Below are 27531 nucleotides of genomic sequence, written 5' to 3' on the forward strand. Positions count from 1 at the left end.
TGCTCAGTGACACAATGCTGCTACTCCTGGATAATCTTAGTAACACGTCAAGAGTCATGCTGTTGGAGAAAACAGGCAATCAGAGGGCTCTGGGTCAGTTATTGAATCGTGTTATATTTTTAACTATTTGTACTTTACTGTTTAAAATGTGATACACGGTTTTGAAGTAAAATGTACTCACTGTTGAATTAAAATGCTTCTGTTTCACAGATACAACTATGGTAACATTAAATATGTTAAAAGAGAATATATTCATTCTCTTCCACATTTCCCTGATTTTTGTCCTTTTATCATATTTTTTCTTATATGTCTGTGTTCCTTAAGATTGAATGTTTTATTTTCCAATTTGTTTTATTTTTTGAAAGAAAAAAACCCACTGAAAAATGTCTATGTTAAAGAAACAAATTTTAACAATATCTTTTATTTGTCCTTACTGTTTTCAATATGCAAATATTTTTCTTTTGTTTTGCCTGCATTGCTTGTATTTTGATATTTATTGGTATTAATCAAAACTTTACACATTTGCTACTAGGCTCCTTCCCTACCATTTCCATCCCAGCCTAGCACCTAAGGCTCTGCAGAGAGCATGAGACGGGATGGATTTTATGTATTTTTCAAAAACATATTGAAAGTTCAAGGAAGTATGCTGAGCCCTAGAAGCAGAAGTACCACAGGTCAACAGCGTTTCTCTTTAGGCAGATGACATCTACTGGCTATCAGGCAGAATGAGGGACGGAAAGGAGTCAGTCACATGTTTGAATCCTAGGGAGCCTGATGGGGTTTTTCCCTCGTTCAATAAGCGTGTAACAATGATCTGCTCTGAAGCTGTACAGAAAGCACAGTCCTGCCTCCAGAATGTTCCCAAGCCTGGGGGCAGCGGTCCAGGGCATGCCTCATACACTACAGTGATGTGTCAAGTGCCGTGACAGGAGGAGACAGAGGTACGAGGGGTGTAGAGGGAGACACGCCCGACCCAGCCCCCGAGAAGGGTGTGCAAGAAAGGCTTCCTCAGAGCAGAGGCCTCTGAAGATCTCACCTGATCCGAGATGAGATGAGCCTTCTTCAGGGATGCAAGGAAGTTTCAAGAAGTTCCTAATGGAGACCTATGAAGGGAAAAAAATATATATTAGGCAGTTGTCCGAGGCTCAGGAATTTTGAGGTGATGTGAATTAACAAAATAGACGTATTTAACACATGAGATAGCTTTTAAACTATGGCTGGGTATTTTAATATATTTTATCTAAAAAGCAGGTAGGATGAAAAGCAAGCCTACAGTTACACAGTTCATCTTAAAAAGGCCGCCCTCTTATATTGGCCGCCATGGGTGATGTTTGGTCACTTCTGCAGTTTGGGGGATTTCAGGTCTGATGGTGAAGTGGTCTTGTTTCGTCTTGACCTAGTCACAGTTGCTTGGTCTGGGGAAGGTGTTCTGTGGACCTGCTTCTGTTCAGAGGGAGAACACCAAGGCTTAGCTGTGAGTGCCTGGCCACTTCCCAGCTCTCACAAGATGGTCTTCTCACCAATCACGTCTCTAGGAACTTGTATGTATTCCATTAGATGATAAAAGGTACCCAAATTGTGCAATAGTCTCATTTTTAATCTACAGAGTTTAAAAAAATTCATTTTAGTTTTTAGTTTAAAATATGACAGAAGAAAAAATGTCAACATAGTGAAGGGAGACTGTTATTGGGAGTAGTCCAGAATTCATTTGAAAGAGGGTTGATTTACCAAATAGTAAACAGAAAAAGTCAGGTGAAATCCCCAGCTACGTTCCTGGCACTTGATAAATAAGTTATAGTTCCCACACCCTGAATTCTGAAGGAACTCGATAACGGAAAACGTGTTTTATAACCAAATTAAATACCACTAATTTTATTCCTTTTGTTAAATCCACTTATTTTAACATTAAAAATGACTTGCATTCTTTACAAATTAAAACAAAGACCCCAAATGAAAATATGTTCCAGACATCTTCAGGCATCTCCTTTTCTTTATACTCTGCTAAATCCATAAAGGAAAAGTATTTTAGACACACAAGTGCCCCCCCCTCCACCTCCACCCCCACCCCCCCCCGGGCTACTTCCTCTGTGAAGTACAGTCTCTTGATTCTTGGTGGAACAGCCGGCAGCCTTTTCTGTTTCCTCAGCAACCACGGCATCAATCACGTGGCCTGACAACAGTTTTTGGTTTAAAAAAAATGGAAAATGTTTGGAACTTTGATTTCTAAGGACCCTTCTCCTACGTGCCTTTGCATTTTACAAATTTTGCAATGAAAAAGCCTATACAATCCTTATTTGCGAGCCAACTCGTGTCTTCTATCCTGGCGTCTCTGAGAGAACCAGTGTCACTGTCCTGTGACGGCACCACACAGGGATCGAATCGCTGCAGCCGTTTCAGTTGCTCAGATGACAGGCCAGCTCCCAGCATCCCTTCTCCTCCAACCTGTGGGTCCTGCTCGGGGAGACAAATGAACACAAACATCCTCGCGTTGGGAAGTTTGCCTGTGTACCATTTACGTAAAAGGACAAACTGAGCTGTAACTACCACCAATTCCAGAAACAGAAAAATGAGTAAATACCTTTTATTTTTGTGAAATGGACATGCTGCTTTTCCGGGTAGTAAAGTGGGAGGGTGGTAACATGCAGCCACTTGACGACTGAGTCCCTAGGATGGCCCTTATGCTTATCAAGGCCCACGACATGCAGGAGACCTGGGCTCCACACTTAGAAGCATGTGGATTCACATCACAGCTCTGCCACAGCTTAGCTGTGCGACTTTAGGAAAGTAACTTACCTTACCTGCTTCCTCATCTATGAAACAGGTGAAATACTCTGATCTGAGGCTTAAATAAGTAGGGTGGTATCGGGCACAGAGTGGGCACTTAGCAAGTGGAACATTATTATCAGTTACAGCAGGAGATGAAAACCCAGCTTTATTTGTCAGACTCCCCAAAACTGACAGGAGTTTCTTGGGCATCTGAAGATGCCTCTCTCTGGCCCACACCTATTGGATGATAAAAGTTCTCTTTTTTTGTTGTTGTTTTTAAATGTACTAGAATATTAAAAGAGACGAGAAAACTAAGGCTGCCTCGATTAGTTTAGAGGAATACAGAATCATAAGGAACTGAGTGATCTGTGCAAACCACTACTACAAAAGATGCATAAGCCTAACTTAAGTCACCATTTCACAAATGCTTGTGTTACTGAAGATATATGTTCTTAGGTTTATATCTGAAAACCTGTTGTTTATTAACCCATGTGTGGGGTGGGAGTTCCATCTCTTTTAGGTAGATACTGAGTGTATATGTATACACACACACATCAAATTCAAGTGAATTCTCAAGTCTTCTTTTCATCTACAATGCACTTATCTTAATTTCTGAGTCTAGAAACCATCTCTAGATTGCCTTCTGTCTGTATATTCCAATTACTTATTAGAATTCTGTACTGGAACAACTGACATTAGATGTTCAGTTTATCTGAATGAATGTGAGCATTACCACAGATTTAAACCTAATCTCAAACATCATGGGCTAAAAAATCTAGTCATAAATATAGTTTTAATAAAAACCAGAACGGAAAGACACTGCTAGGTAAAATAAAGTACAAGACACCTTTTGAAATGTCCCCTATCTTATATAAGGATCCAGAAGGAAGCAATAATCCTGAACCATTTCCCCCCTTGGCTAGTCTTCTGATATCCCAGTTGTTAAAGCCTCTTCGGGCTTTGGTGTGATATTAGAAAACTGCTCAACATTTGCCCTATCAGAAAAGTTATAGGACCGAGGGGTGGAGGAAGGGTTTTAGAAACAAAATTCTGAGTAACACGAACAAGAGCCACAAGTCAAATAAACATGTGACAGAAAACCCCTGAGCTCTGTGGCATTTTAACACAACCGCAGACAGTGAAGGCCTGGAAACACTGGGTCAGGATGTGAAAATCCTCTAAGGGCGGTCTGGAACAGCTCTCATTAGAGAAACCTTGTGCACCGCGTCTCTTCACATCACTCTCTGTGTTCATCAACATGCTTAAGTTTCCACGACTTACCGGATCACCCAGAGACAACGGCAATGGCCCTCACCTGGCGCTGAAGCTGAAGGTGAGGAAATGTCTCGAGGGCCCAGGCGACCTGTTCTTCATTCTCTGCTAGGGTGACAGTGCACGTGCTATACACCAGCACGCCCCCCGGCTTCAGCAGCTCCGCTGCCTAAAGACAGGTGTGATCAGATGATGAGTATCGCAAGAGCAAGTGAACATTTTAAATATAATGTATATAAACAAATATATACATGAAATACATCTATAAGTGAAACGATTCTCACAGAACATCTACTGCATGAAGATGCAGAAGACCTCAGACTTCTAGAGGGCCAGAAAACCTCCACATAACCAGCCAGGACAAAAGAAAAAAGAAAAAAAAGAGAGAGAGAGAAAGGAATCAGGACTGGACCTGCGGCCCTGAGAGGGAGCTGTGCAGAAGGAAAGTTTCCTGCAACTGCCAGTATGGGGAGGTGGGGCGCTGGGTGCTGAAGCTTGGGCTTCAGAGACAGTCCCGGGAAAGGACCAGGGTTGGCTGTGTGAAGACACCTTGAAGAGGCTGGAGAATGGCAGCTGAGGCTGCACTCAGAAGAAGCCTGGGCCCATGAGAGACGGCAAGGCACCACTGTTGGGGGGAGGGGTGGGAAAACCACAGGGGCGTCTTTCCCTACACACGCTCCAAGGCAGCAGGACACAGCCTACACAAGCACTGGGGGCGGGCACGAGCCGACACCGCCGTCACGGGCTCCAGAGGCAGGCACAGGCCACTACCACCACTAAGAGACCCACGAGCGGGCCCCCGTCGCCACCCCCGCTATCCCCGGGAGCACGCGGGCCGCTGCCACCACTGGGAGACATGGGAGAGGGTGCCAACGGCTGCCCCAGCCATACCGGGAGCACGCACAGGCCACCGCACCTGCACAGCCCGTATCAAGTGGATAACGGCCAGCACACACTGAGGAGAGAGGCAGCAAGCATCCAGACTAAAAGCAGCCCTTGATTCCGGACGAGATGGCGGAGGAGAGGGACCTGACCTCACCTCCTCTCACAGAAACACCAACATCACACCGAAATGCTGGACCACCACCAACAAAAACAGATCAGAGCCTACCAAAAAAGACAGTTTGCTACAATATATCCACAGACAAAGAAGCAGCCACAAGACAGTAGGAGGGACACTTTCACAATATAAGCAAATCCCATATCCGCCGGGTGGGCAACCCACAAAATGGAAAATAATTACAGCGCAAGGTTCTCCCACAAGAGTTAAAGTTCTGGGCCCCTGGTCAGGCTCCCCAGCCTGAGGGTCTGGCACAAGAGGAGGAACCTCCAGAGTATCTGGCTTTGAAGACCAGCAGGGCTTAAGTGCAGGACCTCCAGAGGACGAGGGGAAACAAAGACTCCAGTCTTGGAAGGTGCACACAAGATTTCACATGCACTGGGACCCAGCGCAAAGCAGTGACTCCGTAGACACCTGGGCTAGACCTACCTGTGGGTTTTGGAGGGTCTCCTGGGGAGGCATGGGTTGACTGTGGCTCACTATGGGAGCAAGGTCACTGGTGGCAGAGGTCCGAGGGAATACTGATTGGCCTGAGTTCTCCAGGAGGTCGCCATTTTGGCACCAAGACCGAGGCCTACCCAACAACCTATAGGCTCCAGTGCTAGAACACCTCAGACCATACAACCAGTGGGACAGGAACACAGCCCCAACCATCAGCAAACAGGCTGCCTAAAGCCATACTGAGCTCACAGCCACATCTAAACACACCACTTGACATGAACCTGCCCACCAGAGGGACGAGACCCAGCTGCACCCACCAGTGGGCAGGCACCTCACCTCCCCCCAGGAAGCCTGCACAAGCCCCAGGACCAACCTCATCCACCAGGGGGCAGACACCAGGAGCGAGAGGAGCCACAGTCCTGCAGCCTGAGAAACAGAGACACAAACACATACAGTCAGACAAAATGAGATAGCAGAGAAATATGTTCCAGAAGAAGGAACAAGATAAGAACCAAAAAGAAAAACTAAGTGAAGTGGAGACAGGCAATCTACCTGAGAAAGAATTTACAGTAACAATAGTAGAGATGATCCAAGGTCTCGGAAAAAGAACGGAGGCACAGACCAAGAAGACAAGAAGAAATGTTTAACAAAGAGCTAGAAGATTTAAAGGACAAACAGAGATGAACAATACAATAACTGCAATGAAAAATACACTAGAAGGAATCAATAACAGAAAAAATGAGGCAGAAGAACAAATAAGTGAGCTGGAAGACAGTGGTAGAAATCACTGCCACAGAACAGAATAAAGAAAAAAGAATGAAAGGAAATTAGGACAATTTCAGAGACCTCTGGGACAACATTAAATGAACCAACGTTCACATTATAGGGGTCTGAGAAGGAGAAGAGAGAGGGAAAGGGCCTGAGAAAATATTTGAAGAGATTATAGCCAAAAACTTCCCTGACGTGCGAAAGGAAACACTCACTCAAGTCCAGGAAGCGCTGAGAGTCCCATACAAGATTAACCCAAGGAGGAACATGCCAAGACACACATTAATCAAACTGACAAAAATTAAAGACAAAGTAAAAATATTAAAAGGAACAAATAACATAAAAAGGAATCCCCATAAGGTTATCAGCAGATTTTTCAGCAGAAACTCTGCAAGTCAGAAGGGAGAGGCACAATATATTTAAAGTGATGAAAGGGAAAAACCTACTACAAGAATACTTTACCCAGCAATGCCCTCATTCAGATACAACATTCAGATTTGATGGAGAAATCAAAAGCTTCAGAGACAAGCAAAGGCTAAGAGAATTCAGCACCACCAGACCAGCTTTACAACAAATGCTAAAGGAAATTCTCTAGACAGAAAAGAAAAGGCTACAAGTAGAAATAAGAAAAGTACAAATGGAAAAGCTCACTGGCAAAGGCAAACTTAAAGTAACGGTAGGAAATCATCCACACACAAATCTGATATGAGAAGAGGAGAGTAGAAATGCAGGATATTGGAAATGTACTGGAAATTAAGAGACCAGCAACTTAAAACAACCTTGTATATATATAAACTGCTGTATCAGAACCTCACAGGAACCACAAACCAAAAATCTACAATAGACACACACAAAAAAGAAAAAGCAATCCAAACACAACACGAAAGATAGCCATCAAATCACAAGAGAACAAAAGAGGAAGGGAAGAAAAAAGACCTACAAAAACAAATCCAAAACAATTAACAAAAATGGCAATAAGAACACATTATCGATAATTACCTTAAATGTAAATGGATTAAATACTCCAACCAAAAGACACAGACTGGCTGAATGGATACAAAAACAAAACTGATATATATGCTGTCTACAAGAGAACCACCTCAGATCTAAGGACATATACAGACTGAAAGTGAGAGGATGGAAAAAGGTATTCCATGTAAAGGGAAATCAAAAGAAAGCTGGAGTAGCAATACTTTTTGCTACTTTTGTCATAACAGACAAAATAGACTTTAAAATAAAGACTGTTACAAGAGACAAAGAAGGACACTACATAATGATCAAGGGATCAGTCCAAGAAGAAGATATAACAACTGTAAATATATATGCATCCAACATAGGAGCAACTCAATATATAAGGCAAATGCTAACAGCCATAAAAGGAGAAATTGACAGTAACACAATAATAGTGGGGACTTTAACACCCCACATTCATCAACAGACAGATCATCCAGAAAGAAAATCAATAAACACAGGCCTTAAATGACACATCAGACCAGATGAACTTAATTCACATATATATAGAACATTCTATCCAAAAGCAGCAGAATACACTTTCTTCTCAAGTGCACATGGAACATTCTCCAGGATAGATCATATCTTGGGCCACAAATCAAGCCTCAGTAAATTTAAGAAAGTTGAAATCATATCAAGCATGTTTTCCGACAACAACACTATGAGATTAGAAATCAATTACAGGGAAAAAACTGTAAGAAACACGAACACAGGGAAGCTAAACAATATGTTACTAAAACATCAATGAGTCACAGAAGAAATCAAAGAGGAAATCAAAAGCTATCTGGAGACAAATGACAATGAAAACACAATGATCCATAACCTATGGGATGCAGCAAAAGCAGTTTTAAGAGGGAAGTTTACAGCAATACAATCTTACCTCAGGAAACAAGCAACATCTCAAATAAACAACTAACTTTACACCTAAAGCAACTAGAGAAAGAACAAACAAAACCCAAAATTAGCAGAAGGAAAGAAACCATAAAGATCAGAGCAGAAATAAATGAAACAGAGATGAAGAAAACAATGGAAAAGATCAATGAAACTAAAAGCTGGTTCTTGGAAAAGATAAAATTGATAACCCTTTAGCCAGACTCATCAAGAAAAAGAGGGAGGGGCTTCCCTGGTGGCACAGTGGCTGAGAGTCTGCCTGCCGATGCAGGGGACACGGGTTCGTGCCCCGGTCTGGGAAGATCCCACATGCCGCGGAGTGGCTGGGCCCGTGAGCCATGGCCACTGAGCCTGTGCGTCCGGAGCCTGTGCTCTGCAACGGGAGAGGCCAGAGCAGTGAGAGGCCCGCGTACCGAAAAAAAAAAAGAAAAAGAGGGAGAGGGCTCAAGTTAATAAAAGGAAAAGTTACAATGGACACCACAGAAATACAAAGAGTCATAAGAGACTACTATGAACACATATATGCCAATAAAATGGACAACCTAGAAGAAATGGACAAGTTCTTAGAAAGGTACAATTTCCCAAGACTGAACCAGGAAGAAATAGAAAATATGAACAGATCAATCACAAGTACTGAAATTAAAACTGTGATTAAAAATCTTCCAACAAACAAAAGTCCAGGATCAGATGGCTTCACTGGTGAACCTTATCAAACGTTTACAGGAGAGTTAACACCTATCGTTCTGAAACTCTTCCAAAAAACTGCAGAGGAAGAAACTCATTCATCCCAAATTTGAAACTCATTCCAAATTCATTCTATGAGGCCACCATCACCCTGACACCAAAATTTGTATGGAGACACAAATGACCCTGAATAGCAGAAGAAATCTTGAGAAAGAAAAATGGAGCTGGAGGAATCAATCAGACACCCAGACTTCAGAACACAATACAAAGCTACAGTCATCAAAACAGTATGGTACTGGCACGAAAACAGACTCATAGATCAATGGAAGAGGACAGAAAGCCCAGAAATAAACCCCACACCTATGGAAAATTAATCTATGACAAAGAAGGCAAGAATATACTATGGAGAAAACACAGTCTCTTCAATAGTGGTGCTGGGAAAACTGGACAGCTACATGTAAAAGAACGAAATTAGAACATTCTCTAACACCATACACAAAAATAAACTCAAAATGGATCAAAGACCTAAATGTAAGGCCAGACACTATAAAACTCTTAGAGGAAAACAAAGGCAGAACACTGTTTGATATAAATCACAGCAATATCTGTGGACCCACCTCCTACAGTAATGAAAATAAAAACAAAAATAAACAAATGGGACCTATTTAAACTTCAAAGCTTTTGCACAGCAAAGGAAACCATCAACAAATAGAAAAGACGACCCACAAAGTGGGAGAAAATATTTGCAAACAAAGTGACCGACAGGGAATTAATCTCCAAAATATACAAACAGCTCATGCAGCTCTGTCAAAAACACAAAACAAAAAAAACAAAAAAAAAAACAAAAAACAAAACAAAACAAAAAAAAAACACAAAACAACTCAATCAAAAAATGGGCAGAAGATCTAAACAGACACTTCTCCAAAGAAGACATACAGATGGCCAAAAAGCATGTGAAAAGATGCTCAACTTCACTAATTATCAGAGAAATGTAAATCAAAACTACAGTGAGGTACCACCTCACACCAGGCAGAATGGCCATCATCAAAAAGCCTATAAACAATAAATGCTGGAGAGAGTGTGGAGAAGAGGGAACCCTCTTGCACTCTTGGTGGGAATGTAAATTGATACAGCCACTATGGAGAACAGTATGGAGGTTCCTTAAAAATCTAAAACTAGAGTTGCCATATGATCCAGCAATCCAACTCCTGGGCATATATCTGGAGAAAACCATAATTAGAAAAGACAGATGCACCCCAATGTTCACTGCAGCACTATTTACAATAGCCAGGACATGAAAAAAACCTAAATGTCTATCAACAGATGAATGGATAAAGAAGATGTGGTGCATATATACAATGGAATATTACTCAGCCATAAAAAAGAATGAAATAATGCCATTTGCAGCAACATGGATGGACCCAGAGATTATCATACTAAGTGAAATAAGCCAAAGACAAAAATCATATGATACCACTTATATGTGGAATCTAAAAAAATGATACAAATGAACTTATTTACAAAACAGAAACAGACTCACAGACATAGAAAACAAACTTATGGTTACCAAAGGGGAAAGGTGGCAGGGAGGGATAAATTAGGAGTTTGGAATTAACATACATACACTACCATATATATAAATAGATAATCAACAAGGACCTACTGTACAGCACAGGGAACTCTACTCAATATTCTGTAATAACCTATACATGGGAAAAGAATCTGAAGAAGAATGGATACATGTATATGTATAAATGAATCACTTTGCTGCACACTTGCAACTAACACAACATTGTAAATCAACTATACTCCAATATAAAATAAAAATTAAAAAAAAATACACGCACTCCAGTGTTCACAGCAGCACCATTTACAATAGCCAAGACATGGAAGCCACCTAAATGTCCATCAACAGAGGAATGCATAAAGAAGATGTGGTATATGTGTACAATGGAATATTACTTGGCCATAAAAGAAGAATTAAATAATGCCATTTGCAGCAACATGGATGGACCTAGAGACTATCATACTAAGTGAAGTCAAGTCAGATAGAGAAAGACAAATAGCACATAGTATCACTTATATGTGGAAGCTAAAAAAAATGATACAAATGAACTTATTTACAAAACGGAAATAGACGCACAGACATAGAAAACAAAGTTATGATTATCAAAGGGGTAACAGTATGGGGGACAGATAAACTAGGAGTTTGGGATTAACACACATACACTACTATGTATAAAATAGATAACCAACGAGGACCTACTGTATAGCACAGGGAACTCTATTCAGCATTGTTATAACCTATATAAGAAAAAAGTCTGAAAAAGAATGGATATATGTATAACTGAATCACTTTGCTGTATACCTGAAACTAACACAACATTGTAAATCAACTATACTCCAAAACAATTTATTAAAAACAAAAAGACTCATGGGTAGGATTTATAAAGGGGAAAAAGACCATGATTCCTTTATATTATTTATGGTTTATTTTTTAAATGGGAAGAGTAAGTCAGGCTTGTTGTAACACACAACATTTATAAATGTGTACAAAATAAAGGTGTATAAAGAAAAAAAATACACATACATGATACCTTTTTCAAGTGTCTGGGATAAATAAGTGATGGTCTGTATGACCAGGACTCTCTCTTTAATTAGAGTGTTCCAGGCCAGATGCATTTCGTTATCTTGTAGCTGTTTTAGTCCATCTGGACCAAGACTTTCCCAAATATGCTCATTCAGTTTCACGGCTTTAGATACCATTTTTATACTGAAAACTCACCAATTTACATTTTTAGGTGAGACTCCTTTCTGAATTCTGTACCCATATGTTCAACTGCATTCTCAATATTTTTACCCTCAGACGTGACACGTCCCAAACTAAACTCCTACCTTCTTCCTCTGAACCCTCCTGGAGCCGGATTCCCGTCCTCCCCGGGGCGCAGGCCCCAACCTCAGATTATCCTTTATGCCTCTTGTTCTCACATTCCCCAGTCATCAAGCAAATGCCATCGGCTCTACCTTCAAAATATATCCAGAGATTGGCTACTTCTCACCAACTTCCACTGCTATCATTCTGCTCCAAGTTTCATGATTTTTCGCCTGGATTATTCAAACAGTTTCCTACCTGCTTCATTCCCTGCCCTCCTACCATCTATTCTCAACACAGCAGCCAGATCGGTGCTTTTAGAACTGTCTCTTCTCAGCTCAAAACCCTTCCATGGTGAGTTCCCTGGTGGCCTAGTGGTTAGGATCCCAGGCTTTCACTGCCGCGGCCCAGGTTCAATCCCTGGCCAGGGAACTGAGATCCCACAAGCCACATGGCACAGCTAAAAAACAAAACAGAACAAAAAAGCCCTTCCAATGTTCCCGTCATCCCTTGGAGTCAAAGCCCACGTCCTCGAGTGGCCTTCGAGGCCCTTTGTACAGCAGGCCCCTCGCAGCCTTCCCTTCTCATGTGCCTGGCTTGCCCTGCTTGAGCGCCACCTGCCCCTGCTGCTCTGGAAGGTGCACGGCACACACCTACCTCAGGACCTCTGCACCAGCCCAGAAAGCTCTGCTCCTTCCCTGCAGTGCTCGCTCCCTCCTCACCATCCTCTTATCTTTGTTTCTATATCAGCGTCTCAGCAGCGCCCTCCCTGCCCAGCCCATGTACAATTTTCAACTGTTCCAATCAGGCGCTCTCATCCCCCTTCCTCTCTAAAGTTTGCTTCATTGGGCACTGCCTTGGAATACAAGAAATCTCTAACTCAACCAGCTGTTTATTTTCCTCCCCAGTTAGAACAGAAACCCCATGTAAAAGGTCAGGGGTTGACTAGCATGTCATCAGCACCTAGAGTTGTGTATTACATATAGGAGGTGCCCAATGAGTATTTGTCCAGGAAATAAGGTGTAATATGAAAATGAACTTGTCCCAAATAACAAAAGTTTCTCTTTTCAAATCCCCAGATTTTAAAAAAAAGTTAATAAAAATCTTAAAAAAAAAAAAGCATATACTATGCTTTCTTAATCCTAGTACACGGATCAAAATTTAAACTTTGCCACTGAGTGCCAGCTGCTGTTCTAAGCACATTACACAGCTTTTCTCAACAAATCTTATAACCGCCATGAGAACGGTACCCCATCAGGGGGAGTTACCCTACCCACTTCTCCCCTATGGAAACCCAGGTACCTAGAGTAACGTATGTGGAGGCACTGGGTCCACAGTCTCAACCCCTACCCTCCCCAGTGGCACACCCACTGGATCCTACACTCTCTCTTGCACACGGTCAGATGCTCCTTGTCACTGAGACCAACACATCTCCTCCCAAGTAGCCTCTTAAAATGTCTTTTCGCTATGAGCTAAAAAGAACAAAAAGCCATGTCTCTTAAAACAGGTCCTAATTTTACCCTCACATCAAACTGGGCTGCAGCTAGAAGCAAAGCCGCTTTTTTTTGCTGCTTGCTGTTTTAACTTCCAGGATGTGTTCTCTGAAGACCATATACAATAAAAGTTTAAACAATCCACTCTTAGTGCCACTTTTGTGTAGGAAAGGAGACACCAGGAGTGCTGAAAAGAAATGTACTGAAAGACAGCTTCAGAGATGGAATCATCAGAGCATACCCACTGTTGCTGTAGCTTGTGTATTTATAATTAGAGAACTGAGAGGAAATGGTGGGATCATCTCTGATAAAATGCTGTCTACATCCTATGGAATCATGTTGGCAAGACTGACAGAAATTCTCACATGTTCTATCTGGGCTTCTTCTGAAACATACTGTAGACCAGTTAGATTTGCTACATTTTTACTGTCCTTCTATATCTGACACTGGATGCTGTCACTTCCCAATCTTATGAATGTGTTTGCCTCTATTGGAGTTCCCACTTTTAATTCACTAAGATGATCCAAGAACCCTATAAAAAGGTAATTTATTTTATACCCAAATGTTTTACATCAATTAGCAACTATGTTAACAACCCCCCCTTTATTTTTGGCCACGCCGTGCAGCGTGCAGGATCTTAGCTCCCCGACCAGGGATCGAACCCGGGTCCCCTGCAGTGGAAGCGCAGAGTCCTAACCACTGGACTGCCAGGGAAGTCCCAACAATGCTCTATTTTTAAGACAGAGCAGAATGTTTGAAATTCCTTAAATGTCTCAGAGAAGAAATTCTGTTATTGCCTGAGATGAAAGAGTGAGTCAACATAAAGGAAAACCAGGTGTTCCGTGTGTGTGGTACAGTGTATATAAAATTTACCATTTTAACCATTTTTAAGTGTACAATTCAATGGCATTAAGTACACTCACACTGTTTACAACCATCACCATTATCCCATCTCCCGAACTTCTTCATCATCCTATGAAACAGGAACTCCCCATTCGCTCTCCTGTCCCTCCAGCCTCTGGCAGCCTCCTTTCTACTTTCCGTCTCCATGAGTTTGCCTATTCTTGATACTCATATAAACAGAATCACACACCATTGGGTCCTTTTGTGTCTGGCTTATATAACTTAGCATAATGTGTTCAAAATTCATCCATGTTGTAGCGTATATGAGAATTTCATTCCTTTTTAAGGCTGGGTAATATTCCATTGTATGTACATGCCACATTTTACTTATCCCTTCATCTGTTGATGGATACCTGGGTTTTTTCCACATTTTGGTTACTGTGAATAATGCTGCTATGAATACTGCTCTCAGTCTTTAAAAGATCAAACTAGTAAAGGTCACCTTTCTTCCACAGCAAAAAATTATCACATACCACAGTGAAGAGTTTTCGCTGTAATGGCTGATATGATGTCACTTCCTTCAAAGTCCAAGTACAAGCCATGTTTGGTCTCTGTCCCAGTCCACTGCAGGGAGCATCCAGAAGAATTCGGTCAAAAGATTCCGGTAAGAATGGAGGTTCTCCTATAAAGACAATTATAAACACTATTTGCTCTCTGCCCTATTAGGACAGAAAACTCCTGAAACAGATGCAATTATCGGAATTTAACATCATCATCTAGAACAGAAAGTAATGCATAACAATTCCGTCAGGCAGCTGGCTAAGCTAACTGACTTACAGGTAAAAGAGGTTAAAGATGTGATTATTACAGGATTGACTGACAGAGCACAAGCCAAGGCCTCATCAAACAAGGCCGGCATCCCAATGCCAGAAGCCACACTTCATCAGGGCTGGGGCATGAAATTAACGCCAGTCATCTGAGAGCTGGTATTTTTCTTAGTAAATCTTACTGCAGACAGCCCCAGAAAAAGAGACTACCTTTTAGTTTCTAGGCAAACACACTGGTTCTACGGTTCCTCGGCTTCCTTGCTTCTGTGGCCATCAGCAAGGCTATGCTCTAGAATGAGTCTGCACGGCCCCGAATCCAATCTTCCACAGGTTTCCCTCTGCATTTGCTTACATAACTTTCTCCACTCCAGCTTCTCATCTACTTAGGGTTACTGGAGAAAATCATGAAACCAAGCGGGTCTGCTCATATATTTATGGTATCTAACTGTAGGCAAGATATTACTGCAGACTGCTTTCATGCAAAGCTAGCTGATTTCCTACGGTGCCCACAGCAGCGTTCTGGGTCTCACCCCAAGAAAACCTGCTTTTCTGACTGCAAAACTGTGAGACACAAGCTCTTATCAATTTAACTCATCTCCATCCACAACCATCCTTGCTTTCTCATCGCCTGCCTCCAAAGAAATATCTTTCCAAAGTAAGCAATTATTTTTAAGGGTTTTAAATACATACTGATAAAATCCTGTAGAAAGAGTATATGCAATTTACACTTCCAGTGTCATGAGTGTACTTTCCCCAAAATCCTCATCAAAGTTGATAATTATGTTATTGACCATTTGTATTTTTTTGTTTAGATGGTCACATCGTCTTTGCTGGTTTTCTACTGAGACTTGTCTTTTTTGTATTGATTAGAAGAGCTCTTTGTACATCAAAAATAGTTATCTCATCTTTCTTAACTATTTTACAAATATTTCCCACTATTTGCCATCTGCCACATGTTTTTTTTTACATACATAAATGTTGAGTATTAAATTTATCTTTTTTCTTGAGTTCTAGCTTTGCTTTCATGCTTTAAAATCTTCCCCATTATGAAGTCAAATAAATGTTCATCTATACCTGCTTCTAGTTACTTTCCATTTAATTCTTGACAGTAAACTTTAATCCATCCTAAAGTTACTTTTGTGTATAAACCTTTCCCCCAGCCCTCCAAACAAAAAAATCATCCTAGAGCCATTTATTAATTTACTTTTCCCTCTAGGTTTGCAATGCTAATTTTATCATATACGAAATTTTAGTATACATTTGAACCTATTTCAAGGACTATCTGTTCTGCTCCAAATATGCTAGTTATTAAGCTATATTCTTCTGAGCTCCAAGTTTACCCACCTCTACTCTGCTGTGTGATGCTGAGGGGGGAACTCTGTGAACTACAATTCTCCTTTGCCTGTTGGCTTCAAGATTCACCAACAGGAGGCAGAGAAGCGATGGGGGTGGGAAGAGGATGAAAGATAAAAGGGGTAGAGGACAGGACTTGATCCTTCCTGATGGCTTGCTGTTTCTGTCAAAACAAGCCCAGTAGGGCTTCCCTGGTGACGCAGTGGTTGCGAGTCCGCCTGCCGATGCAGGGGACACGGGTTCGTGCCCCAGTCCGGGAAGATCCCACATGCCGCAGAGCGGCTGGGCCCGTGAGCCATGGCCGCTGAGCCTGCGCGTCCGGAGCCTGTGCTCCGCAACGGGAGAGGCCGCAACAGTGAGAGGCCCGCGTACCGCAAAAAAAAAAAAAAAAAACAAGCCCAGTAACAGCCCTTCGCCTTGACAGGTACAGTTTCCAGCTTTTTCCCTTAAGTATCCGTATGAAGTGGACAGAGCCCCCTCTCTCAAGCTGGACCCTGCGTAGCACAGCAGCTAGGTAAAACCCCCTCCTCAGAGTTCTGAACCCCAGCTCCAGGGAGCCTTGCCCCTGAACTTCTGGAGAGCCCAGAAATAAACCCACACACTTACAGTCAATTAATCTATGGCAAGGGAAGCAAAAGTACACAACGGGGGAAAAGACAGCCTTCAATAAGAGATTTGGGGAAAACTGGACAACTATATGCAAAAGAATGAAGTCAGAACATTTTCTCACACCATATATAAAAACAAAATCAAAATGAACAAAAGTCCTAAATGTAAGACCAGAAACCATACACCAACTAGAAGAAAACACAGGCAGCACACTCCTTTGCAGAAGTCTTAGCAATTCTGTTTCACCTCAGGCAAGGAAAACAAAAGCAAAAATACACAACTGGCACCTAATCAAACCTAAAAGCTTTTGCAGTGAAAGAAACCACCAACAAAACCAAAAGACAATCTATAGAACGGTAGCAAATGATCTGCCTGATAAGGGTTAATACCATACCCAAAGTATACAATGAACTCACAAAACTCAATATCAAAAAAACAAAACCACCTGATTAAAAAACGGGTAGAGAACCTGAACAGGCATTTTTCCAAAGGAGACAGACAGATGGCCAACAGGCACATGACAAGACGCCCAACGGCACTAATCATCAGGGAAATGCACATCAAAACCACAGGTCATCAAAAAGACAAGAGATGACAGGCGTTGAAGAGGGTGTGGAGAAAAGGGAACCCTCATGCAATGCCAGTGGGAATGTAAACTGGTGCAACCACTATGGAAAACAGTATGGAAGCTCCTCATAAAATTAAAAACAGAACTACTACTAATGAAAAGAACAAAGAGGCAGAAGACCAACAGGAAACAGAACACTTCAACATTATAAACCAACTAGACCTAATAGAAAACACTATGTAACAGCAGAACGCATATTCCTCTGCAGTGCACGTGGAGACAAACCATATGCAAGGCCATAAGACAAAGCTGATTAAATCTGAACAAGCTTAAACTCACACAGCGTTTCTTCTCTCACCAAAATGGAATGAAAACAGAAGTTAATAACAGAAAGAAATCTGGAAAATTCCAAGTATGTGGAAATTTAAAAACATGCTCCTAAATAACCGTGGGGCAAAGAAATCACAGGTAAATCCTAAAATGCTGTGACGTGTACGAAAACAAAATACAATGCACCAAATCTTATGGGAAGTAGTGAAATAGTGCTTAGAGGGACATTTACAGCTGTAAATACCTACATTAAAAAGAAAAGTCTCAGGACTTCCCTGGTGGTGCAGTGGTTGAGAATCCACCTGCCAATGCAGGGGACATGGGTTCGAGTCCTGGTCCGGGAAGATCTTGCATGCCATGGAGCAACTAAGCCCGTGCGCCACAACTACTGGGCCTGCACTCTAGAGCCCGCGTACTGCAACTACTGAGCCTGTGTGCCACAACTACTGAAGCCCACCTGCCTAGAGCCCATGCTCTGCAACAAGAGAAGCCACCGCAATGAGAAGCCTGCACACCGCAATGGAGAGTAGCCCCCGCTCGCCGCAACTAGAGAAAGTCTGCACAGCGACGAAGACCCAACACAGCCAAAAATAAAAAGATAAATTTATTAAAATAAAAAAAAAAGAAGAAAGAAAAAAGAAAAGCCTCAAAGTAATAACCTAGGCTTCCATTCTTAAGACAGTGAAAAAAGATGAGCAAACTGAAAATGAAGCAGAGGAAAAAAATAATAAAAATTAGAGCAGAGAGGCTCCCCCGACGCCAGGGCCTCAGTCACTTCAGTTTGCCCTGCAGCTCTCAGGGGTAAAAGGGGCTCCAAAGGTGTGTCTCCAACCCCAGTGCCAATCACCCCACACCACAATCGTTGTGGGGAAGAGAACAGAGGAGTGAAGAAGGGTGCATTTTCCCTCTCACCTCAAAGCTCAGCTAGGGAAACCATGTAGCCCTGACCAGTGGGCTCAAGGCCCTACTGGAAACTGGTTCTCAGCTTGAGAGATGAGGAAACAAGAACCAGTAACAAGCACTTTTTTTTTTTCAACTTTTGAGGGGTGTTGAGACAAGATGGCAGAATAGATCTTTAGCCAGACTTGTCAAGAAAAAAGGGAGAGGGCTCAGATGAATAAACTTAGAAATGAAAAAGGAGAAGTTGAAATGGACACCACAGAAATATAAAGGATCATAAGAGACTACTACAATCAACTATATGCCAATAAAATGGACAAACTAGAAGAAATGGACAAACTCTTAGAAAAACACAATCTCCCAAGACTGAACCAGGAAGAAATAGAAAATATGAACACACCAATCACAAGTACTGAAATTGAAACTGTGATTGAAACCTCCCAACAAACAAAAGTCGAGGGGCTTCCCTGGTGGCGCAATGGTTGACAATCTGCCTGCCGATGCAGGGGTCGTGGGTTCGAGCCCTGGTGCAGGAAGATCCCACATGCCGCGGAGCAACTAAGCAAATAAGCCCATGCACCACAACTACTAAGCCTGCGCTCTAGAGCCTGCGAGCCACAACTACTGAGCCCGTGTGCTGCAACTACTGAAGCCCGCTCACCACAACTAGAGAAAGCCCACGCACAGCAACACAGACCCAATGCAGCCAAAAATAAAGATAAATAAATAAATAAATCTATTTATTTATTTTAAAAAAAGAGAAAAGTAGAGGACCAGATGGATTCACAGGCAAATTCTGTCAAACATTTACAGAAGAGTTAACACCTATCCTTCTGGAACTATTGCAAAAACTGCAGAGGAAGGAACACTCCCAAGCTCATTCTATGAGGCCACCATCACCCTGATACTAAAACCAGACAAAAATACCACCAAAAAAAAAAAAAAAAAAAATTACAGATCAATATCACTGATGAACATAGGTGCAAAAATCCTCAACAAATATACTAGCAAACCAAATCCAACAATACATTAAAAGGATCACACACCATGACCAAACGGGATTTATCCCTGGGATGCAAGAATTCTTCAACATCTGTAAATCAATCAGTGTGATACACCACATTAACAAAGTGAAAAATAAAAACCATATGATCATCTCAATAGATGCAGAAAAAGCTTTTGACAAAATTCAACACCCATTTATGATGAAAACTCTCCAGAAAGTGGGCATAGAGGGAACTCACTTCAACATAATAAAGGCCGTATATGACAAATCCACAGCAAACATTCTCAATGATGGAAAGCTGAAAGCACTTCCTGTAAGATCAGGAACAAGACAAGGATGTCCACTCTCACCACTTTTATTGAACATAGTTTTGGAAGTCCTAGCCACAGCAATCAGAGAAGAAAAAGATATAGAAGGCATCCAAATTGGAAAAGAAGAAGTAAAACTGTCACTGTTCGCAGATGACATGATACTATACATAGAAAATCCTAAAGATACTACCAGAAAACTACTAGAGCTCATTAATGAATTCGGTAAAGCTGCAGAATACAAAATTAAAACATAGAATCTGCTGCATTTCTATACACTAACAATGAAAGGTCCAAAAACAGAAATTAAAGAAACAATCCCATTTATCATCACATCAAAAAGAATAAAATACCTATGGATAAACCTACCTAAGGAGACAAAGACCTGTACTCTGAAAACTACGAAAAACTGATGAAAGAAATCGAAGATGACACAAACAGAGGAAAGATATACCATATTCCTGGGTTGGAAGAATCAATATTGTCAGAATGACTATACAACCCAAGGCAATCTACAGATGCAATGCAATCCCTATCCAATTACCAATGGCATTTTTCACAGAACTAAAAACAAAAAGATTTTAAATTTCTATGGAGACACAAAAATATCTGAATAGCCAAAGCAATCTTGAGAAAGAAAAACAAAGCTGGAAGAATCAGACTCCCTGACTTCACACTATACTACAAAGCTACAGTAATCAAAACAGTATGGAACTGGCACAAAAACAGAAATACAGATCAACGGAACAAGACGGGAAGTCCAGAAATAAACCCATGCACCTATGATCAATTAATCTACAACAAAGGAGGCAAGACTATACAATGGAGAAAAGACAGTGTCTTCAATAAATGGTGCTGGGAAAACTGGACAGCTTACATGTAAAAAATGAAATTAGAACATTTTCTAACACCATGCACAAAAATAAATTCAAAATGAGTTAAAGACCTAAATGTAACACTGGATACTATAAAACTCTTGGAGGCAAACATAGTAAGAATACTCTTTGACATAAATTCAAGCAGTATCTTTTTTGATCCATCTCCTAGAGTAATAGAAATAAAAACAAAAACAAACAAATGTGACCTAATTAAATTCAAAAGCTTCTGCACAGCAAAGGAAACCATCAACAAAATGAAAAGATAACCCACAGAATGGGAGAAAATATTTGTAAATGATGTGACCGACAGGGATTAATCTCCAAAATATAGAAACAGCTCATGCAGCTCTATGGCAAAAAAACAAACAACCCAATCAAAAAATGGGCACAAGATCTAAATAGACATTTCTCCAAAGACATACAGATGGCCAAAAAGCACATGAAAAGATGCTCAACATCAGTAATTATCAGAGAAATGCAAATCAAAACTACAACGAGTTATCACCTCACACCAGTCAGAATGGCCATGATCAAAGTCTACAAACAGGGACTTCCCTGGTGGCCCAGTGGTTAACACTCCATGCTCCCAATGCAGGGGGCCCAGGTTGGATCCCAGGTCAGGGAACTAGATCCCATATGCATGACGCAACTAAGAGTTCACATGCCACAACTAAGGAGCCCACGTGCCACAACTAAGACCTGGCACAACCAAATAAATAAATAAATAAATTTTTTTAAAGTCTACAAATGCCGGAGAGGGTGTGAAGCAAAGGGAACCCTCCAACACTGTTGGTGCGAAGTAAACTGGTACAACCACTATGGAGAACAGTATGGAGGTTTCTTAAAAAACTAAAAAGAAAACTACCATATGATCCAGCAATCTCACTACTGGGCATATATCCAGACAAAAACATGGTTCAAAAGGATACACGCACCCCAGTGTTCACTGCAGCACTGCTTACAATCGCCAAGACATGGAAGCAACCTAAATGTTCATCGACAGAAGAATGGATAAAGAAGATGTGGTAGGGCCCAGGATGTAGAGTTGGCAGTGCCTGACGGCGCGTCTGACACAGGGTTGGGCGGGGTCAAGAGTAGGGGCAGCAGTCGGGGATGGCGGGAGAAGGAGGCAGCAGCGATCACTTATAAATGGCACTGAAGCAGGACCCGAAGCCTCAATTCCAGGAGGGTGAGAGAGTGCTGTGCTTCCACGGGCCTCTTCTTTATGAAGCAAAGTGTGTAAAGGTGGCCATAAAGGATAAACACGTGTAATACTTTACACATTACAGTAGTTGGAATAAAAATTGAGATGAATGAGTTCCAGAAAGCAGAGTACTCAAATACGTGGACACCAATCTACACCAAGCAACGAGAACTTCAAAAAGCCAATCAGGAGCAGTATGCAGAGGGGAAGATGAGAGGGGCTGCCCCTGGAAAGAAGACTTCTGGTCTGCAACAGAAAAATGCTGAAGTGAAAACAAAAAAGAACAAACAGAAAACACCTGGAAATGGAGATGGTGGTAGCACCAGTGAGACAACCTCAGCCTCCTACAAGAAAAGGGCCCAAGCAGACCCTACTGTTGACAATGAGGGAACATTCACAAACCAAGCTGAAGTTACAGTAAAGATTCCTGAAGAACTAAAACCGAGGCTTGTTGATGACTGGGACTTAACTACCCAGCAAAAACAGCTCTTTAATGATCAATGATGTTGAGCATTCTTTTATGTGTTTGTTGGCAATCTGTATATCTTATTTGGAGAAATGTCTATTTAGGTCTTCTGCCCATTTTTGGATTGGGTTGTTTTTTTTTTTTGTTATTGAGCTGTATGAGCTGCTTGTAAATTTTGGAGATTAATCCTTTGTCAGTTGCTTCAGTTGCAAATATTTTCTCCCACTCTGAGGGTTGTCTTTTGGTCTTGTTTATGGTTTCCTTTGCTGTGCAAAAGCTTTTAGGTTTCATTAGGTCCCATTTATTTATTTTTGTTTTTATTTCCATTTCTCTAGGAGATGGGTCAAAAAGGATTTTGCTGTGATTTATGTCATAGAGTGTTCTGCCTATGTTTTCCTCTAAGAGTTTGATAGTTTCTGGCCTTACATTTAGGTCTTTAATCCATTTTGAGCTTATTTTTGTATATGGTGTTAGGGAGTGACCTAATCTCATACTTTTACATGTACCTATCCAGCTTCCCAGCACCACTTACTGAAGAGGCTGTCCCTTCTCCACTGTACATTCCTGCCTCCTTTATCAAAGATAAGGCGACCATATGTGCGTGGGTTTATCTCTGGGCTTTCTATCCTGTTCCATTGATCTGTTTTTGTGTCAGTACCATACTGTCTTGATTACTGTAGCTTTGTAGTATAGTCTGAAGTCTGGGAGCCTGATTCCTCCAGCTCCGTTTTTCGTTCTCAAGATTGCTTTGGCTATTCAGAGTCTTTTGTGTTTCCATACAAACTGTGAAATTTTTTGTTCTAGTTCTGTGAAAAATGCCACTGGTAGTTTGATAGGGATTGCAATGAATCTGTAGATTGCTTTGGGTAGTAGAGTTATTTTCACAATGTTGATTCTTCCAATCCAAGAACATGGTATATCTCTCCATCTATTTGTATCATCTTTAATTTCTTTCATCAGTGTCTTATAATTTTCTGCATACAGGTCTTTTGTCTCCTTAGGTAGGTTTATTCCTAGATATGAGATATCATCTGACACCAGTCAGAATGGCCATCATCAAAAAATCTAGAAACAATAAATGCTGGAGAGGGTGTGGAGAAAAGGGAACACTCTTGCACTGCTGGTGGGAATGGGAATTGGTACAGCCACTGTGAAAAACAGTATGGAGGTTCCTTAAAAAACTACAAATAGAACTAACTACCATATGACCCAGCAATCCCACTACTGGGCACATACTCTGAGAAAACCATAATGCAAAAAGAGTCATGTACCAAAATGTTCATTGCAGCTCTATTTACAATAGCCCGGAGATGGAAACAACCTAAGTGTCCATCATCGGATGAATGGATAAAGAAGATGTGGCACATATATACAATGGAATATTACTCAGCCATAAAAAGAAACAAAATTGAGCTATTTGTAATGAGATCGATGGACCTAGAGTCTGTCATACAGAGTGAAGTAAGTCAGAAAGAGAAAGACAAACACCGTATACTAACACATATATATGGAATTTAAGAAAAAGAATGTCATGAAGAACCTAGGGGTAAGACAGGAATAAAGACACAGACCTACTAGAGAATGGACTTGAGGATATGGGGAGGGGGAAGGGTGAGCTGTGACAAAGCGAGAGAGTGGCATGGACATAGATACACTACCGAACGTAAAATAGATAGCTAGTGGGAAGCAGCCGCATAGCACAGGGAGAGCAGCTCGGTGCTTTCTGACCACCTAGAGGGGTGGGAGAGGGAGGGTGGGAGGGAGAGAGACGCAAGAGGGAAGAGATATGGGAACATATGTATATGTATAACTGATTCACTTTGTTATACAGCAGAAACTAACACACCATTGTAAAGCGATTATACTCCAATAAAGATGTAAAAAAAAAAAACAGCTCTTTATCTTCCTGCCAAAAAGAATGTGGATTCCATTCTAGTGGATTACGCAAATTCCAAGAAATCTCAAGGAAACACAGATAACAAGGAGTATGCTGTTAATAAAGTTGTGGCAGGGATAAAGGAACACTTCAATGTAATGTTGGGCACTCAGCTGCTCTGCAAACATGAGAGACCACAGTATGCTGAAATCCTCGCAGATCACCCTGATGACGCCCATGTCCCACATGCATGGAGCGCCACATCTACTGTGATTATCTGTACAAATTGGAGCAATGTTGGCCCATACACCTCTGGATGAGAAGAGCCTTGCTTTATTACTGAATTATCTTCATGATTTCCTAAAACACCTGGCAAAGAACTCTGCAACTCTGTTTAGTGCCAGCGATTAACCAAGTGTCTCTTCCTGAGTATCATCAGAAAGCTGTGTGAGGTGCTTATACTCATGTTTGGATGTCTGTAAACGCATGTTTGTTTCTTAGTCCTTCTCTTGTACAAATGAGGTCCTTTGGAAATGTTAGTGTATAACAGAATCGATGTTTGTTTTCTGTTTGATATTTAAACAGAGAAAATGAAAGGAATTACAGCTTTTTTCTTTTCTTTCATTTCAAAGTTGCTACCAGTGTATTCAATGATGGACAACAGAAAGACATACTGTATTTTATTGCTTAGTTGACAAAGCTACGTTTGAATGCTGGTGGTTCTATTCCTTTGCCACCACACATTTTTATAATGTGTTAATGCTATATGACAAAATGCCCTGATTCCTAGTGCCAAAGGTTCAATTCAGTGTATATAACTGAAAACACTCATCCATTTGTGCTTCCCCCCCTTTTTTTATGGTGCTTAAACTAAAGAGCCCATCCTTTGCAAGTCATCCATGTTGTTCCTTAGGCATTTCATCTTTGCTCAGATTGTTGAAGAATGGTGGCTTGTTTCATGGCTTTTGTATTTGTGTCCAATGCAGGTTTTAACATGATAGATACAATGCATTGTGTAGCTACAGTTTTCCGGAAAAGTCAATCTTTTAGAAATTGTTTTTCAGATCTTCAATAAATTTTTTCTTTAAATTAAGGAAAAAAGAAGATGTGGTATATATATACAATGGACTATTACTCAGCCATTAAAAATAAAGAAATAATGCCATTTGCAGCAACATGGATGGACCTGAATATTATCATATTAAGTGAGGTACATCAGACAGAGAAAGACAAATATATGATATCACTTATATGCGGAATCTAAAAAAAAAATGATACAAATGAAGTTATTTACAAAACAGAAACAGACTCACAGACTTCGAAAACAAACTTACTGTTACCAAAGGGGAAAGGCTGGGGGACGGATAAATTGGGAGATTGGGATTGACATATACACACGACTATATTTAAAATAGATAACCAACAAGGTCCTACTGTATAGCACTGGGAACTCTGCTCAATATTCTGTAATAACCTAAATGGGAAGAGAATTTGAAAAGAATAGATATACATATATGTGTAACTGAAACACTCTGTGGTACACCTGAAACTAATACAACATTGTAAATCAACTAGAGTCCAACATAAAATTGAAAATTTTAAATAAAAAAATTAGAGCAGAAATTAATGAAACAGAGTAAAGAAAAACAAGAATCAACAAAGCTGAAAATTGGTTCTTTGAAAAAAATCAACAACATTGACAAAACTCTAATTAGACTGACCAAGAGAGAAGACTCAAAATACTAAAATCAGTAATTAACGGGAGATATTGCTACTGATCTTACAGAAAGAAAAGAAAAGTGATTATAAAGGAACACTATAAACTGTATAGATAAATGAAATGGACAAGTTACTAGAAAGATACAAACTATCAAAATTGATACAAGAAGAAAGAGAAAATCTGAATAAACCTATAGTAAGTAAAGAGACTGAATTAGTAACTTTTTTAAATCCCACAAAAAAAAACCCAGGCCCAGCTGACTTCACTGATGAATCCACCAAACTTTTAAATAATACCAAGTCTTCACAAATTCTTTCAGAAACATAAGAGAAAAGAACAATTTCCAACTCAGTCTATGAGACCAGTCTTACTCTGAAACCAAAACCCAACAAAGATATCACAAGAATGAAGACCACAGACCAGTATCTCTTACAAATATGGAAAAAATATCCTCAATAAAACCCAAGCAAGTGTAATCCACCAACAGACAAACAGCATTATACACTGTGACCAAGTGGCATTTACCTCAGGAATGCGAGGTGGATTCCAAATCTGAAACCACATGATCATCTGAATAAGACAGAAGAAGCACTTGGCAAAATCCAACACCATTTCATGATCTAAAATATACAACAAACTAGAAAGAGTCGTGTAACTTCTCAACCTGGTAAAGGCTATCTATAACAAACCTACAGTTCTAAGCCACTTGAAAAGAGAGTAATCAGGAACATCAGACATGGATGTTCTCTGTTACCACTTCTATTCAACACTGTACTAAGGTTCTAGCAAGGGCAATTAGGCAACAAAATGAAACAAAAGGCATCCAGGTTAGCAAAGAAAAAACTGACCTATCTCTATCTGCAAATGAAAATTTACTACAAATCTATTGTAATTAAGGCAGTGTTATCAGCTTAAGGACAGAAATATCAATCAATGCAAGAGAACTGAGAGTCCAGAAATGAACCCTTACATTGCCAGTCAACTGATTTTCGAAAAGTGTACCAAGACAATTCAATGGAGCAAAATAGTCTTTTCAACAGATCATGCTGGGGCAACTGGATATCTTCATGAAAAAGAATAAAGTTGGATTCTTTTCTCACACCATATACAAAAATTAATTCAAAACGAATTCTACATCTATATGTAAGAGGTCATACTACAAAACTCTTAGAATCTGACACCAAAAGTACAAGCAATAAAAGATAAAATAGATAAAATGGACATCCTTGAAAACCTCTGTGCTTCAAATGACATCATCAATAAAGTAAATGGACAACTGACAAGATGGTATAAACTATGTGAAAATTATATATCTAATAAGGGACTTATAGCTAGATTATATAAAGAACACTTACAACCTGATAATAAAAACACAACCCAATTAA

General features: G+C 40.6%; 1 protein-coding gene and 1 pseudogene across 5 annotated transcripts in view; one reads left to right on the forward strand and one right to left on the reverse strand.

The window, feature by feature from the left end:
* Positions 1 to 2105: 2105 nt before the first annotated feature.
* The window catches only part of NSUN6 (NOP2/Sun RNA methyltransferase 6), a 74254-nt gene continuing 48828 nt past the window's right edge, over positions 2106 to 27531 (reverse strand). For 3 of the 4 annotated variants that reach the window (XM_082832906.1, XM_082832909.1, XM_082832908.1), the window contains 3 exons: positions 14635 to 14783; positions 4082 to 4207; positions 2106 to 2451 (listed from right to left, as the gene is read on the reverse strand). In XM_082832906.1, the coding sequence (XP_082689032.1) occupies positions 2239 to 2451; positions 4082 to 4207; positions 14635 to 14783 (488 nt within the window). In that variant the 3' untranslated portion in view covers positions 2106 to 2238. Of the gene's footprint in view, positions 2452 to 4047; positions 4208 to 14634; positions 14784 to 27531 lie in introns of all 4 variants that reach the window. The other variant, XM_082832907.1, reaches the window with a different exon arrangement.
* Positions 22031 to 24877, forward strand: LOC309958335 (mortality factor 4-like protein 1; annotated as a pseudogene). Its single transcript has 2 exons — positions 22031 to 22571; positions 24445 to 24877. The product of its transcript is annotated as a mortality factor 4-like protein 1 (transcript).

Source organism: Leucopleurus acutus (assembly GCF_964270905.1).
Source record: "Leucopleurus acutus genome assembly, chromosome: 1".
Lineage (NCBI taxonomy): Eukaryota > Metazoa > Chordata > Mammalia > Artiodactyla > Delphinidae > Leucopleurus > Leucopleurus acutus.